At 45.1% G+C, this 16207-nt stretch overlaps 1 protein-coding gene across 1 annotated transcript in view; it reads right to left on the bottom strand.

The window, feature by feature from the left end:
* The window catches only part of DNAH2 (dynein axonemal heavy chain 2), a 123766-nt gene that overhangs the window by 102407 nt on the left and 5152 nt on the right, over positions 1 to 16207 (bottom strand). The window contains exons 3-7 of the mRNA XM_045375386.2: positions 15144 to 15205; positions 11193 to 11363; positions 3378 to 3606; positions 2081 to 2191; positions 1666 to 1904 (exon numbers count right to left, since the gene is read on the bottom strand). Of these exons, the coding sequence (XP_045231321.2) occupies positions 1666 to 1904; positions 2081 to 2191; positions 3378 to 3606; positions 11193 to 11363; positions 15144 to 15205 (812 nt within the window). The remainder of the gene's footprint in view (positions 1 to 1665; positions 1905 to 2080; positions 2192 to 3377; positions 3607 to 11192; positions 11364 to 15143; positions 15206 to 16207) is intronic.

Here is a 16207-nt window from a genome sequence, read left to right as displayed (position 1 = left end):
CCAGGTGAGGTGGCTCACACCTGTAATCCCAGCACTTTGGGAGGCCGAGGCAGGCAGATCACGAGGTCAGGAGATTGAGACCATCCTGGCTAACACCGTGAAACCCCGTCTCTACTAAAAATACAAAAAATTAGCTGGGCGTGGTGGCATGCGCCTGTAATCCCAGCTACTCAGGAGGCTGAGGCAGGAGACTCACTTCAACCTGGGAGGCAGAGGCTGCAGTGAGCTGAGATCATGCCATTGCACTCCAGCCTCGTCGACAGAGCAAGACTCTGTCTCAAAAAAAAAAAAAATTAACAATTGGGCTGGGTGAGGTAGCTCATGCCTATAATCCCAAAACTTTGAGAGGCTGAAGTGGGTGGATCGCTTGAGCTCAGGAGTTAGAGACCAGTCTGGGCAACATAGCAAAATCCTGTCTCTACAAAAAATACAACATTTAGCTGGGCATGCTGGTGCGCACCTGTAGTCCCAGCCACTTAGGAGGCTGATGTGGGAGGATCCCTTGAGCCCAGGAGGCAGAGGTTGCAGTGAGCAGAGATCCCACCACTGCACCCCAGCCTCCAGCACACTGTCTCAAAAGAAAAAAGAAAAGGAAAGAAAAAGAGCCAGGTGCAGTGGCTCACACCTGTAATCCCAGCACTTTGGGAGGCCAAGACGGGCGGATCACGAGGTCAGGCGTTTGAGACCAGCCTGACTAACATGGTGAAACCCGGTATCTACTAAAAATACCCAAATTAGCCAGGCATGGTGGCGGGCACCTGTAATCTCAGCTACTTGGGAGGCTGAGGCAGGAGAATCGCTTGAACCTGGGAGGCAGAGGTTGCAGTGAGCTGAGATCATGCCACTGCACTCCAGCCTGGGCGACAGAGCCAGACTCCATCTCAAAAATAAGAATAAAAAAGAAAAGCCGGGTGCGGTGGCTCACGCCTGTAATCCCAGCACTTTGGGAGGCCGAGGCAGGCGGATCACGAGGTCAGGAGATCGAGACCATCCTGGCTAACACGGTGAAACCCTGTCTCTACTAAAAATACAAAAATTAGCCGGGCATGGTGGCGGGCGCCTGTAGTCCCAGCTACTCAGAGGCTGAGGCAGGAGAATGGCGTGAACCCAGGAGGTGGAGCTTGCAGTGAGCGAAGATGGCGTCACCGCACTCCACCCTGGGCGACAAAGCAAGACTCCGCCTCACAAAAAAAAACAAAAAACAAACAAAAAAAAACAAACACACACACACACACAAGAATAAAAAAGAAAAGAAAAAGAAAAAAAGTGTTTATCCCTTTTCCTTGGATTTTCCTTGGAAGGTGGATTCAAACAAAGAAAAAAAGTATTTATCTTGTAATTCCTGGACTGAACCACATGAGCTCATCTTTGGCTCCCATGCTGTCTAGTAATCCTGTTTTGTGTAATCTTATTTTCCCAGCTGGGTGGCAGGGGTTGTGCTCGCAGAAGGTACTCTACGTATATTTATTGGTTAACTTGATGTCTCCCTCCTTAGGGAACCTCTATTCTACTCTTTTATACTCTCCTGCAAGTACAAGGCTGAACCCTGGGTGGGTCAGTCTATGCTGTCGAAGATTGCCTTGGCTCCCTCTCCTTAGCTCCCTGTATCATCCCAACCATTGCCCGCTTCTTGCTGAGCCTGAATCCTTTGATTCGCTCACAAACCTGGATCTGCTGTGCCAGCTTCATAAAGGGCGCCAAGTAGGACGACTTGGCAAGGTGCAGGATGGATTCAACGTGCTTCACTCCCTTCTTCACCAGCTGTTTACTGATGCCAGACAGGTCCATGCATCGGTTGCGCCAGAACTCAATTTCCTCCAGAGGACCTGAATTTTCTCCTGTCTCCACGGTCTCCTGGGCACTGAGCACCTCCTTTATCTGCCGGGTCCAGTGGATCATGGAGGCTGCAGGCGGGAGTACAAAGTCTCCTGAATTTCTTCACACTGCTTCCCAACGGCATCCTTCCCTCTCCCCAACCCTGACAGAGACCTCCTAACCCAACTCCATTGTCAGCCTCCAGGCCTCCCCTTTCCCTCTCCCCTGTGATCGCCGGGTGACGCTGACAGTGCCAGCCACTCACTCTCTAGCCGCTGCACCAGCTCTTTGTCCTTTACCACCACTTCAGGCTTCATGTTCATGGCCTCCGCAGGGATGTAGAGGACCGTGTGCCCCTCCAGTTTGTACCGAGTGTCTAAGGAAAGGAAAGTTTGTGGAAGTGGACAAAGGGGATGAGTTCTTGCTAGCCCCGTAGGAATCATGGTTGATGATCCGTGGGGACCAGGAAGTATACGCATTTCAGGAGAGCAGGCGGGACAGATGATGACTTACGCTTTTTTGATATCGAGAAATGACCAAAGGCAAGAGGGAAACCTCATGGAGGTATAACGAGAAATTGCCAGAAAATAAGGTCAAAGATCTGTATTACGCCTTCAGCACTCTCTACCACGAGACATGCGAGTCCCCCCAGTGCCCTCACAGTACCTGTATTTCCCCTTCCCCTACATGTGCTCTTAGAAATTTCCAAGTCTAGGCTGGGCGCGGTGGCTCACGCCTGTAATCCCAGCACTTTGGGAGGCCGAGATGGGCGGATCACGAGGTCAGGAGATCGAGACCATCCTGGCTAACACAGGGAAACCCCGTTTCTACTACAAAAATACAAAAAAACTAGCCGGGCGAGGTGGCGGGCACCTGTAGTCCCAGCTACTCGGGAGGCTGAGGCAGGAGAATGGCGTAAACCCAGGAGGCGGAGCTTGCAGTGAGCCGAGATCCGGCCACTGCACTCCAGCCCGGGTGACAGAGGGAGACTCCGTCTCAAAAAAAAAAAAAAAAAAAAAAAAAAGAAATTTCCAAGTCTAAATTGAAGCAGGTCTGGTCAACCAGTTCTACAACAGAAAAGTGTGTCTGGATCAGAAAGCAGATCTTGGCAGGGCACGGTGGCTCACACCTGTAATCCCAGCACTTTGGGAGGCCAAGGCAGGTGGATCATGAGGTCAGGAGTTCGAGACCAGCCTGGCCAACATGGTGAAACCCATCTCTACTAAAGATACAAAAAATTAGCCAGGCATGGTGGCGGGCACCTGTAATCCCAGCTATCTGAGAGGCTGAGGCGGGAGAATCGTTTGAACCCGGGAGGCAGAGGTTGCAGTGAGGCAAGATCACGCCATTGCACTCCAGCCTGGGCAACAGGGCGAGACTCCGTCTCAAAAACAAAAAAGAAGAAGAAGAAGAAGGCGGATCTTGTACCCTATTCTATCCATTCAATAAGCATGCTGAATACTTCCTCCACACAGGTGCTCAGACGAATGTCCCACCACCTCACTAATTGTACAGTCGGGGGACACTAAGGAGAAACTAGTCACTCCAGTCTTCCCACTTACCTGTCAGGCAGGCCAAGAACTTGTGCAGATGAGAAGCAAAATGATTTCTAATGCTCTCAGGCCAGGTTGTGTTTGCAAAGATCTGAGGGGCAAAGACTCCACTGACCAGCCGAAGCAGGGCCGGGATATAGGGGCCCCGCACCGTCCCAAACTGCACGGTTGCCTCAAAGTTCTCCCAAGTGATGGGGACCGGTGCTTGGCGAATGAAATAGACAAGCTGGTTCTGGGTCTGCATGGAAGACAGCAGATCAGAGTTCAGTCGCCAGGCCCAGCCATGACACCCAGTCACGAAAGCCCGGCTGAGTTCTTTCTCACATCCCTCAGGGTATCCTGATCCTTCTCTAAACGGAAGTGCCATGAAGTGCTTCCTGTTCTTTTCACGGATATAAGATTCCATATCCAGAGATGTGGGGAGGAAATGCAGAGAGTATGCCTTGAGAGTAGGGACTGTACATTTTGTCCAACTTGGCTCTAGAACCTAGTACAGTGCCTGGTATATAGTAGATGGTCAATAATGTTTGTAGAATGGATCGATAGAAAGAAAGGATGGAATGGAGGAAGCACATCAGCCAATGAAAAAGCAGAAAGGAGAAGGACTGGGAGGAAGAGACAGTTGTCTAGGGTTTTCCATTTTGATAGCATATGTTTCTCCCAAAATTTTACATTTATGCTTCAGTTTTGCTTATGGTTTTTGTGGTTTACATACAAAAGCATATATCTTTCACGTAATTAAATATAAAACTCCTTAAAGTTCTGACTGCTACATACTTAGAAAGGCCATGTCCTCCCTAATATCCGACTCACCTGTTTCATTTGTTTTTAGTGCTTTTGTGACTAGTCTTGACAATTAATTTAATTTTTTTTTTTTTTTTTTTTTTTTTTTGAGACAGAGTCTTGCTCTGTCACTCAGGCTGGAGTGCAGTGGCGCAATCTCAGCTCACTGCATTATCTGCCCCCCGGGTTCAAGCGATTCTCCTGCCTCAGCCTCCTGAGTAGCTGGAATTACAGGCCCGCACCACTACACCTAGCTAATTTTTATATTTTTAGTAGAGACGGGGTTTCACCAGGTTGGCCAGGCTGGTCTCAAACTCCTGACCTCAGATGATCCACCTGCCTCGGCCTCCCAAAGTGCTGGGATTACAGGGGCAAGCCACCAGGCCCGGCTAACAATTTATTTAATTTTAAAAACAAATTAAAGCACAAGGAAGAAATTAATAATCATCTGTCTTCTTACTATCCAGAAATAAATACTGGCATTTTGTGTCCTTTTTTTTTTTTTTTTTTTTTTTTTTTGAGACGAAGTTTCGCTCTTGTTGCCCAGGCTGGAATGCCATGGCACGATCTCAGCTCACCACAACCTCCACCTCCCAGGTTCAAGTGATTCTCCTGCCTCAGCCTCCCAAGTAGCTGGGATTACAGGAATGTGCCACCATGCCTGGCTAATTTTTGTATTTTTAGTAGAGATGGGGTTTCTTGATGTTGGTCAGGCTGGTCTCAAACTCCTGATCTTATGTGATTCGCCTGCCTCGACCTCCCAAAGTGCTGGGATTACAGGCGTGAGCCACCCTGACTGGCTATGTTCATTTTTTTAAAAGCTTAACAACTATAGGCCGGGCGCGGTGGCTCATGACTGTAATCCCAGCACTTTGGAAGGCCAAGGCAGAGGGATCACGAGGTCAGGAGATCGAGACCATCCTGGCTAACATAGTGAAACCCTGTCTCTACTAAAAAATACAACAAAAATTGGCCAGACGTGGTGGTGTGCGCCTGTAGTCCCAGCTACTGGGGAGGCTGAGGCAGGAGAATGGCATGAACCTGGGAGGCGGAGCTTATAGTGAGCCGAGATCTCGCCACTGCACTCCAGCCTGGGCAACAGAGCGAGACTCCATCCAAAAAAAAAAAAAGCTTAACAACTATTACTTTTGTGAAGATGACATATGTTAAATATAAATAATTGAAACAATGCAGAAAAGTACAAAGATAAAAGTTAAAATGTCATCTAAAATTCCACCTAAAAATTAATATTGTTAATATTAGAGAAAACATTATTCTACATATTTTGCTATAGCTATGTACATAAATTTAATTAAAATCATTATTTTTAAATAGGAGCAAGCTGTTTTTAATTAAAACTATTAAATTTAATTTTCTTGAATTTAAGCGAATAAAAAGAAATAGAAGTAGTTATAAAGGAATTCTTGAGCTTCATATAAATTTTTCTTCATCCAGAAGAGAGGTTTCTTCCCAAAGGGCCCCTCTCTACGGTGGTAAGAAAAAAAGATTACGAAAAATATTATGAGTTTTCTCACTAACTTTCAATTTTGAGTTCTGTTAGCTCACTGCTTTGCAAGACCCAATCCAGAATCTACTCCAAGATCACACATGGCTCATGTCTCTTAGTCTTCTTTAGTTTTAAACCACTCCCAACCTTTTTCTTTCATGGCATTGATTTTCTTTTTATTTGAAATTTATTTTATTTTATTTATTTATTTATTTATCTTTTTTTTTTTTTTTTTTTTTTTTTTTGAGACGGAGTCACTCTGTCGTCCAAGCTGGAGTGCAATGGTGTGATCTCGGCTCAACGCAACCTCTGCCTCCCTGGTTCAAGTGATTCTCCTGCCTCAGCCTCCCAAGTAGCTGGGATTACAAATGCACGCTGCCACATCCAGCTAATTTTTTTGTATTTTAGTAGAGATGGGGTTTCACCGTGTTGCCCAGGCTGGTCTCGAACTCCTGAGCTCAGGCAATCCACCCACCTTGGCCTCCCAAAATGCTAGGGTTACAGGCGTGAGCCACCATGCCCAGCCCATAATTTTTAAATTTTTAACTTTTTTTTTTTTTTTTTTTTGAGACAGACTCTTGCTCTGTCACCCAGGCTGGAGTGCAGTGGCACAATCTTGGCTTGCTGCAACCTCCACCTCCAGGGTTCAAGCGATTCTCGTGTCATGGCATTGATATTTCTAATAGTCCAGACCAGTTTTCTTTTTCCAATATGTCTCTTAATTTGGATTTATCTGATTGTCTCCTTATTGCCAGATTCAAGTTAAATATTCTTAGCAGGATTACCACATAGGGAATATTCCTAAGGAATTAATTTTTCCTACAATTGAGTAGCTTAGCCAAGATGTATATTGACATTAACCACCGTGTGACAAATTTTGTGGAATACAGTGTGTCCTTCTTGATTCCCAGATTCAGTTCCTTCTGCATTTCAGGGAAATTATTTGTATTTTATCTTTACATTTATATTGTTTCATTTGTTGGCTCTCTATACAAGATCATCATGTTAGTCTTTCATATCTGTTAGCTTCTCTAATTGTGTTAAATGTCCTTGGCTTGTTCTTCTGCATACATTGTGATTACCTCTAGCCTCTCCTCTGTCAGTGATAGGATTTTCTGGGTTAGCTATTCAGTTCCTTGCTATTTCCAATCTACTGGTTTTGTAACATGCTGCTTTATTCATTTCTTAAAATCTGCAATCTCCCTTTTATCTTATTCTCACATTTTATCATTTCAGCGCTCAACTTTTTTTTAATTGAATTCCTGGTCTTACTAAATTGTAGTAGAACATGGTACTGTTGTGAGGAATCTCCTCTGTTCATTCAGTTATGTTTTCCTCTTTTGCATGCTTTGTTCCTCTTTTTTCTTTGATGTAACGTGCTTGCAGTTGCCATGCAAGTTCTTTTCATTTTGCTTGTGCTTGGGCAGCAAGCGTGTGAACTCATTCTTTTTGCTCTAATGTACTGTGGGTGACTTGACCTCCCACTATGAGCGACCAGTTTATTTTTGCCCCTGGAAGTTAAAGTGAAAGGGTTGGGTGTTTTATGTTTTATTCACTTTTCTTTGGCCTAAGAGAATTGCCTCAGGGAAATGGACAGGTGGTTAGTGCTAATCTAAGGCAGTGAAAAATCTTTGTTAAAACACCTCGGCTCAGGCCGGGTATGGTGGCTCACACCTGTAATCCCAGCACTTTCGGAGGCCAAGGCAGGTGGATCACCTGAGATCGGGAGTTCGAGACCAGCCTGACCAACATGGAGAAACCCCATCTCTACTAAAATTACAAAATTAGCCTGGTGTGGCGGTGCATGCCTGTGATCCCAGCTACTTGGGAGGCTGAGGCAGGAGAATCGCTTGAACCTAGAAGGCAGAGGTTGCAGTGAACCGAGATGGCGCCACTGCACTCCAGCCTGGGCAACAAGAGCAAAATTCTGTCTCAAAAAAAAAAACCAAAAAAAAAACCAAAAAAAACCCCACCTAGGCTCCTCTTCTCTCTCTCTTTTTTTTTTTTTTTTTTTGAGATGGAGGTCTTGCTATGTTGCCCAGGATTGATTCGAACTCCTGGGCTCAAGTGATCCTCTGGCTTCAGCCTCCAGAGTAGCTGGGACTAAATGACTAAAGGCACAGGCCTTTCTCTCTATTAAGATTTGATTACACCCTCTCAAGTTCACTCCATGTAGCTGGGGGAGCACCATTCTTTGACTCGGTGCATGTGTTTTTCACTGGTCACCCACTTTTAAAGTGTATTAGATTAAATTTGTTTACTCTCAGGGGTTTTTTTGGTGTGGTTTTTTGGGGGTTTTTTTTGTTTTTTTTTTTTAGTAGTTTTACTTTTTGCTCATTTTATCAGGTATTCAAGGGTAATAATTTTTTATGGAAGTTTCAACTGGCTTTTTTTTTTTTTTTTTTTTTTGAGACAGGGTCTCACTCTGTCACCCAGGCTGGAGTGCAGTGGAGTGATCATACCTCACTGCAACCTCCACCTCCCAGGCTCAAGTGATCCTCCCACCTCAGCCTCCCAAGTAGCTGGGACTATAGGCGTGCACCATCATGCCTGGCTAATTTTTGTATTTTTTGTAGAGATGGGGTTGTACTGTGTTACCCAGGCTGGTCTTGAACTCCTAGGCTCAAGCAATCAGCCTGCCTCAGCCTCCCGAAGTGCTGGGATGACAGGCACAAGCTACCACGCCCAGCTTCAATTGGCCATCTTAGCTCAGGGGAATACAATTAAGTCTGTTATTGGCCAGGCTCAGTGGCTCACACCTGTAATCCCGGCACTCTGGGAGGCTGAGGCAGGTGGATCACCTGAGGTCAGGAATTCGAGACCAGCCTGGCCAACATGGTGAAACTCCGGCTCTACTAATAATACAAAAATTAGCCAGGCATGGTGGCAGGTACCGGTAATCTCAGCTACTCAGGAGGGTGAGGCAGGAGAATGGCTTGAACCTGGGAAGCAGAGGTTACAGTGAGCCAAATATCATGCCATTGCACTCCAGCCTGGGCAACAAGAGTGAAATTCCATCTCCAAAAAAAAAAAAAAAAAAAAAAAAGAATATATTTCAACATGGTAAATAGACTTTTTAATTGAAAAGCTTCATGTTCCATATGTTTCCCAATTCTATTCGTTGAATAATCCATCCTTCCCCACAGATTTTTAAATGCCATTTTCATAGAAAAAAAATGTATCTGTTATATATGTTTCTGTACTTTATATTTTTCATATTTCCTATATTTTCTTTTTTTTTTTTTTGAGACAGAGTTTCACTCTTGTCACCCAGGCTGGAATGCGATGGCATGATCTCAGCTCACTGCAACTTCCGCCTCCTGGGTTCAGGGGACTCTCCTGCCTCAGCCCCTGAGTAGCTGGGATTACAGGCACGCGCCACCACGCACAGTTAATTTCATATATTTTTAGTAGAGATGGGGTTTCTCCATGTTGGTCAAGCTGGCCTCGAAGTCCTGACCTCAGGTGATCCGCCCACCCCAGCCTCCCAAAGTGCTGGGATTACAGGTGTGAGCCACCACGCCCGGCCTCGTATTTCCTATATTTCTGTACTGTTGCTTATAAAGCATTTTTGTGCTTTCAATGTTTCTTTATTGTTGCTTATGATGTACATAGTCTTGCCCTACTACAACTCTGTTTTAATTACTGTAGTTTAATGATTTTCATATTTACGAGTCTCCCTATTACTTTCCTTTTTCATCATCATCTTTGCCATTTTCATAATTTTTTTAGAGATATTTAAAAATCCTTTACACAAGGAATTTAGCAACTGTGGCATTTGGGCAGTATGACTAGAATTGCATTAAAATTATACTTTTGTGGGTTTTTTTGGTTTTTTTATTTTTTGAGATGGAGTCTTGCTCTGTTGCCCAGGCTGGAGTGCAATGGCGCGATCTCCACTCACTGCAACATCTGCCTCCTGTGTTCAAGTGATACTCCTGCCTCAGCCTCCCAAGTACCTGAGATTACAGGCGCCTGCCACCATGCCCGGCTAATTTTTGTAGTTTTAGTAGAGATGGGGTTTCACCATATTGGCCAGACTGGTCTCGAACTCCTGACCTTGTGATCCACCCACCTCAGCCTCCCAAAGTGCTGGGATTACAGGCGTGAGCCAAATATGATATTTTTTATATAAAATAATCTTTATGATATTAAGATTCCTACTCACAAACAAGTTGTGGCTCATCATTTCTTCAAGTCGTTTTTCATGGCCTACCACAAAGTTGTTTTCTTTCATATAAATCCTACTTTTATATTAAAATGTATATTCAGATATAAACATATTTTGCAAATTGTGGTTCCTCTTGCAAATGGAATATTTTTTCATTGTTTTGTGGCTGATTACTGCCAGTGCACGGGGCAAGAGGTCTTCTGCCCGCGTTCAATGCGGAATGCTTCACAAATTGTGTCATTGTTCCACAGGGCCATGTCAATCATCCTCATCCTTTCCGCTATTGTATATGTGCTGCCAATAAGAGCAAAGCAACAGCCTTTTAACTTTTCCAACATTTTATTTCCAAAATTTTCAAAGATGTATACAAAAGATTCAACAAATTTTACAATGACGACCTGTACGACCACTGCCCAGATTCTACCAGCAATATTTTCCTATGCATGTATCTTTTAACCGTCTCCCTACCCTAGGTCTACCGTTGTCTAATGTATGATCCACATTGTTGAAATAGTTATCTATCTAAACTATAAAAGACTTCAATAGCACTCTCTGGGATAGTGGCCAAATTCTCAAGTGTAACATACAACTAGGCCCTTCACAAGCTGACCCCAAGCCCCTTTCAGTATCACTTACCACTACTTCTCTTTTCTTTGTACATAGAGTAGGCTTCGCTGATAGCTCTTACCTAGTCTTGATGGAATCCTACTTACCCTTCATCCCAGCTCAAATAGCACCTCCACCATCAAGCCTTCCCAGAATTCCACTGGCTCCATTAGTTGCTCCCATAACGCTCCTATAAAGCTTTGCTCATGACCACAAACTATAGTAAATATTTGCTTATATGTCTGTCTTCCCCACTAGACTATGATAGCATTCTTTTTTTTTTTTTTTTTTTTTTGAGAGAGAGTCTTTCTCTGTCACCAGGCTGGCGTGCAGTGGCATGATCTCGGCTCACTGAAACCTCCGCCTCCCGGGTTCAAGCGATTCTCCTGCCTCAGCCTCCCAAGTAGCTGGGATTACAGGCGCCCGCCACCATGTCTGGCTAATTTTTGTATTTTTAGTAGAGACAGGGTTTCACCGTGTTAGCCAGGGTGGTCTCGGTCTCCTGACCTCACGATCCACCCACCCGCCTCGGCCTCCCAGAGTGCTGGGATTACAGACGTGAGCCACCGCGCCCGGCCCATGACAACATTCTTGCGTCATCCTTCTTCCCATTCTTGCCACCAAGTAGGGTGCCTGACACAGTGGGGCTCAATAGGCCGTGGGCACAGCAGATGATAAGACTTAAGGATGACGAAGGAACTGAGAGCCCTCAGCTCTCTGTAGGACCACCTTTGACCTGGGAAAGTAGGGTACGCACCTGTACAGGCATGCCCAGATCTAGCTTCAGCCCAAAACAAGGGTCAATGAAGATGGTGAGGATGGATTCTGTAGGGTCCTGGGCAAAGTGTTCCAGAATGGCATCATGCTCCTGTGTCCACACTGCATCCGCCAGTCCTGTCAGCGCAGCTCGGGAAAGGAAGAGGGGCTTCTATAGAAGGAGAGCAGACAGAGGGCCAAAGTAACTACGACTGCCAGGATGAGTCATTCCTCCCATCCACAATCACAAGTGAGGACATGGGAGATGAGAGAAGCCAGACAGGTTCAGAATGGTGAGGAGAAACTGAACGATAGTTTTCAAGCTTTGAAAGACACAGAACAATAAGATGTCTTGCTTCTAAGCATTTAAAAAAAAAAAAAAAAAAAAAGAACAGATCGTAGAGGAAGACTGGGATATTATCCTCCCAGTGCAATAGATTATCTTTATGCCTGTGGTTTTGATCTCAAAGGTAAAAGTGAATTAAGGGAATGTGTAGGATATTAGCCTACATCAAGCAATTAGGAGCAGCGAGACCACAAGCTGCAAAAGGGAGAGGGTACAGGAGCAATTTCTTCACAATGGATTCCAAAAGAAGTGTAAAATACTGGGTAAAAGTCAGTTGGTTCAGCAGTAAGGAAAAAGTGAGGAGGTGAAAAAGACATGAAAACACCAAAGAAGGCCGGGCGCAGGGGCTCACGCCTGTAATCCCAGCACTTTGGGAGGCTCACGCGGGTGGATCATCTGAAGTCAGGAGTTCAAGACCAGCCTGGCCAACATGGTGAAACCCCATCTCTACTAAAAAAAAATACAAAATTAGCCGGGCATGGTGGTGCATGCCTGTAATCCCAGCTACTCAGGAGGCTGAGGCAGGAGAATTGCTTGAACACAGGAGGCGGAGGTTGCAGTGAGCTGAGATCGCGCCACTGTACTCCAGCCTGGGCAACAGAGCAAGACTTTGTCTCAAAAAAAAAAAAAAAAAAAAAAAATATATATATATATATATATATATATAAACACACACACACACACACACACACACACATATATATATATTTTAAAAATATTTTCACTTGAAGTCAAATACGAATAAAAATAACAAAGAAGACCGGGCATGGTGGCTCACGCCTGTAATCCCAGCACTTTGGGAGACCAAGGTAGGCATATCACCTGAGGTCAGGAGTTCAAGACCAGCCTGGCCAACATGGTGAAACCCCATCTCTACTAAAAATACAAAAATTACCCTGGCATGTTGGCGTGTGCCTATAATCCCAGCTACTCGGGAGGCTGAGGCAGGAGAATCACTTGAACCCGGGTGGCAGAGGTTGCAGTGAGCCGACATTGTGCCACTACACTGCAGCCTGGGCGACAGAGCAAGATTCTGTCTCAAAAAAAAAAAAAAAAATCATTTATTGCCCATCATTTAAAAAAAAAAAAAAATCCTTGCTAAACAGATAACACCCAGGCCCGGAAAAGGTGTATTGTCGTATTGCTAGCATGAGAGCAAAAAGTATAATGCATTTGGAACGCATGAGGTATTAAAAGTGATAGAAATGTTCTTTATCCTTTGATTCAGTAACTCCACATACAAGAATCTATTTTAAGGAAATATTAAGTATTTCAAGAGTGTTCGTTTTACTTATAATATTCATGAAAGTATTCCGAGAGCAAAAAATTAGAAATGGCAAAATGTCAAAGAGTAATCGTTTAACTACAGTATCTGCATAGAACATGGAACGCTATATGGCTGTGAAAAGTGGTGGTTGCAAATTGCTGGTCCTGTGGCTTACACATATAATCCCAGCTCTTTTGGAGGCTGAAGCAGGAGGACTGCTTGAGTCTTGGGAGTTCAAGACTAACCGTGGCAACACAGTTAGACCACAATCTTCACCAAAAAAAAAAAAACAAAAAAAAAGAATTTTTTTTTTAATTAGCTGGGCATGGTGGCACATGCTTGTAGTCCTAGCTACTCAGGAGGCTGAGGCAAGAAAACCACTTAAGCCTAGGAGTTCAAAGTTACAGTAAGCTATGATTGTTTCACTGCACTCCTGATTGGACAACAGAGAGAAACCCTGTCTCTTAAAAAAAAAAAAAAAAAGTTTACAAAGAGTATGTAATGTGAATAATAATAGCTGGGCATGGTGGCTCACACCTGTAATCTCAGCACTCTGGGAGGCCAAGGTGGGTGGATCACTTGAGGCCAGGAGTTCAAGACCAGCCTGGCCAACATGGCGAAACCTTGTCTCTACTAAAAATACAAAAATTAGCCAGGTGCCTGGACGTAGTGGCTCACGTCCCTAATCCCAGCACTTTGGGAAGCCAAGGCAGGAGGATCACTTGAGTCCAGGAGTTCAAGACCAGCCTGGACAACACAGCAAGACACTGTCTCAAAAAAAAAAAAAATTAGCCAGGTGTGGTGGCAGGAACCTGTAGTCCCAGCTACTCAGGAGACTGAGGCATGAGAATCGCTTGAGCCTGGGAGGCAGAGATTGAAGTGATCCCAGATCATGCCACTGCACTCCAGCCTGGGCAACAGACCAAGATTCTGTCTCAAACAATAATGATAATAATAAAAATAAAATATTTTGTGAAAAAGTGTAAGACAAAATCGTAACATATGGGCTGGGCGCAGTAGCTCACACCTGTAATCCTAGCACTTTGGGAGGCCGAGGCAGGTATATTACCTGAGATCAGGAGTTTGAGGCCAGCCTGGCCAATATGACGAAACCCTGTCTCTACTAAAAATACAAAAATTAGCCGGGCGTGGTGGTGCATTCCTGTAATCCCAGCTACTTGGGAGGCTAAGGAGGGAGAATCGCTTGAACCCCGGAGGTGGAGGTTGCAGTAAGCCGAGATCATGCCCCTGCACTCCAGTCTGCTCGAAGGGAGTGAGACTCCACCTCAAAAAAAAAAAAAAAAAGTAACATATGATAAAGTTAGGATTATATAAAAACAAACTTATAAGCCTGTGCACAAAAGTAAAATGTATATCAAAATATCATTTGGCGTTTTTTGTTTCTTGTTTTTTTGAGACGGAGTTTAGCTCTTGCTGCCCAGGCTGGAGTGCAATGGCACGATCTCGGCTCACTGCAACCTCTGCCTCCCGGGTTCAAGCAATTCTCCTGCCTCAGCCTCCTAAGTGGCTGGGATTACAGGCACCTGCCACCACGCCCTGCTAATTTTTGTATTTTTAGTAGAGATGGGGTTCACCATGTTGGCCAGGCTGGTCTCGAATCCTGACCTCAGGTGATCCACCCACCCTGGCCTCCCAAAGTGCTGGGATTATAGGCTTGAGCCACCGTGCCTGGCCAGACATAGCAAAATATTAATATTAAATGTGTGTGCGCAGTAATACCATGAGTCTTCTCTGTTTTACTTTTCTGTCTCTTGCCATTTTTTTCTTTGATAGTCATTACTTTTTTCTCCCTTTTTGAAAAATGTCAGGGTCACCACTCTATTCTTCTCACCCAGGTAACTATGGTCATGACTAGGCTTTGATGCAACTTGGAAAAAAAGAAGCAGAGGTCATTTAGTGCCATTTCTCAAGGTGATTGAAGCAGCTTCTGTAAATTCTTCAGCCAAAGAAAAGAACTGAAGGAAAGGTGGAAAGAGAATGCCTTAGAAATTACTATCCAATTAGGACAATATCTTCCCAGCTCGTTCAACTTGTTCGGGTGTTCACCCACATGATGAATAAGCTCATCACAGTTTGACCCAAGGTGGGGAGAGAAGAGAGACCTGTGCCTTACTTAAAGCCCTCCTCTCTCCTGGGGAAGGCACAGATGACTTGGTCTTTTACTCAGTGAACTGGATTTGTGGTGAGTAGGCTAACAGCAGAGAGCAGGTAAAAGAAGTGGCAGACAAGAGAGAATTCCTCATGCGCCAACCACAACTGATCCTTTGATTCACCAGTTATTGGGGAGAATATTTGCTGCAAGGAAGACCCAGGCCTACCACATCTGCCTCAGGCTCCATTGATTCTTCACTCTGTGCTTGAGGTCCCTCCAACCGCGGCTCTGGGAAGAATAAAGATACAAAAAGGAAGGCATTCCTTGAAAAGTTAAACACAGTCAGCCGGGCGCGGTGGCTCACGCCTGTAATCCCAGCACTGTGGGAGGACTAGGCGGGCAGATCACCTGAGGTCAGGAGTTCGAGACCAGTCCGACCAATATAGTGAAACCCCGTCTCTACTAAAAATACAAAATTAGCCAGGCGTGGTGGCGGGTGCCTGTAATTCCAGCTACTCGGGAGACTGAGGCAGGAGAATCACCTGAACCCAGGAGGCAGAGGCTGCAGTGAGCCATAATCGTGCCACTGCCCTCCAGCCTGCGTGACAGAATGAGATCCTAGCTCAAAAAAAGAAAAAAAAAGCCGGGCGCGGTGGCTCACGCCTGTAATCCCAGCACTTTGGGAGGCCGAGGCGGGTGGATCACGAGGTCAGGAGATCAAGACCATCCTGGCTAACATGGTGAAACCCCGTCTCTACTAAAAAATACAAAACATTAGCCAGATGTGGTAGTGGACGCCTGTAGTCCCAGCTACTCGGGAGGCTGAGGCAGGAGAATGGCGTGAACCCAGGAGGCAGAGCTTGCAGTGAGCAGAGATTGTGCCACTGCACTCCAGCCTAGGCGACAGAGTGAAGACTCTGTCTCAAAAAAAAAAAAAGAAATAAAGAAAGCTAAATGCAGTCATCCAATGACCCAAGAATTCCACTTCTAGGTAGAGACCCGTGAGACCTGAAAGCAAGGACTCAAAGAGTTATTTTCATTACAGCGTTCGCAGCAGCATTATTCACAATAGGCAAAAGGTGGCAACAGCCCAGTGTCCTCTAACAGTGGAATGGATAAACAAAATGTGCTGTAAACATGCCGTGGGATATTATTCAGCCATCAGAAGACATGGCGGTGCGGTTCATGCTACGACATGGATGAGTCTTGAAAACACAGTGCCAAGTGAAAGAAACCCGTCATGAGAGGCCACTAGATGAAATGTCCAGCACAGGCAAATCCATAAAGCCA

This window comes from Macaca fascicularis, chromosome 16 (assembly GCF_037993035.2).
Source record: "Macaca fascicularis isolate 582-1 chromosome 16, T2T-MFA8v1.1".
NCBI classification, from domain to species: Eukaryota; Metazoa; Chordata; class Mammalia; order Primates; family Cercopithecidae; genus Macaca; species Macaca fascicularis.
Note: the sequence above shows the minus strand (reverse complement) of the source record. Positions and strands in the feature narration are given on the sequence as shown.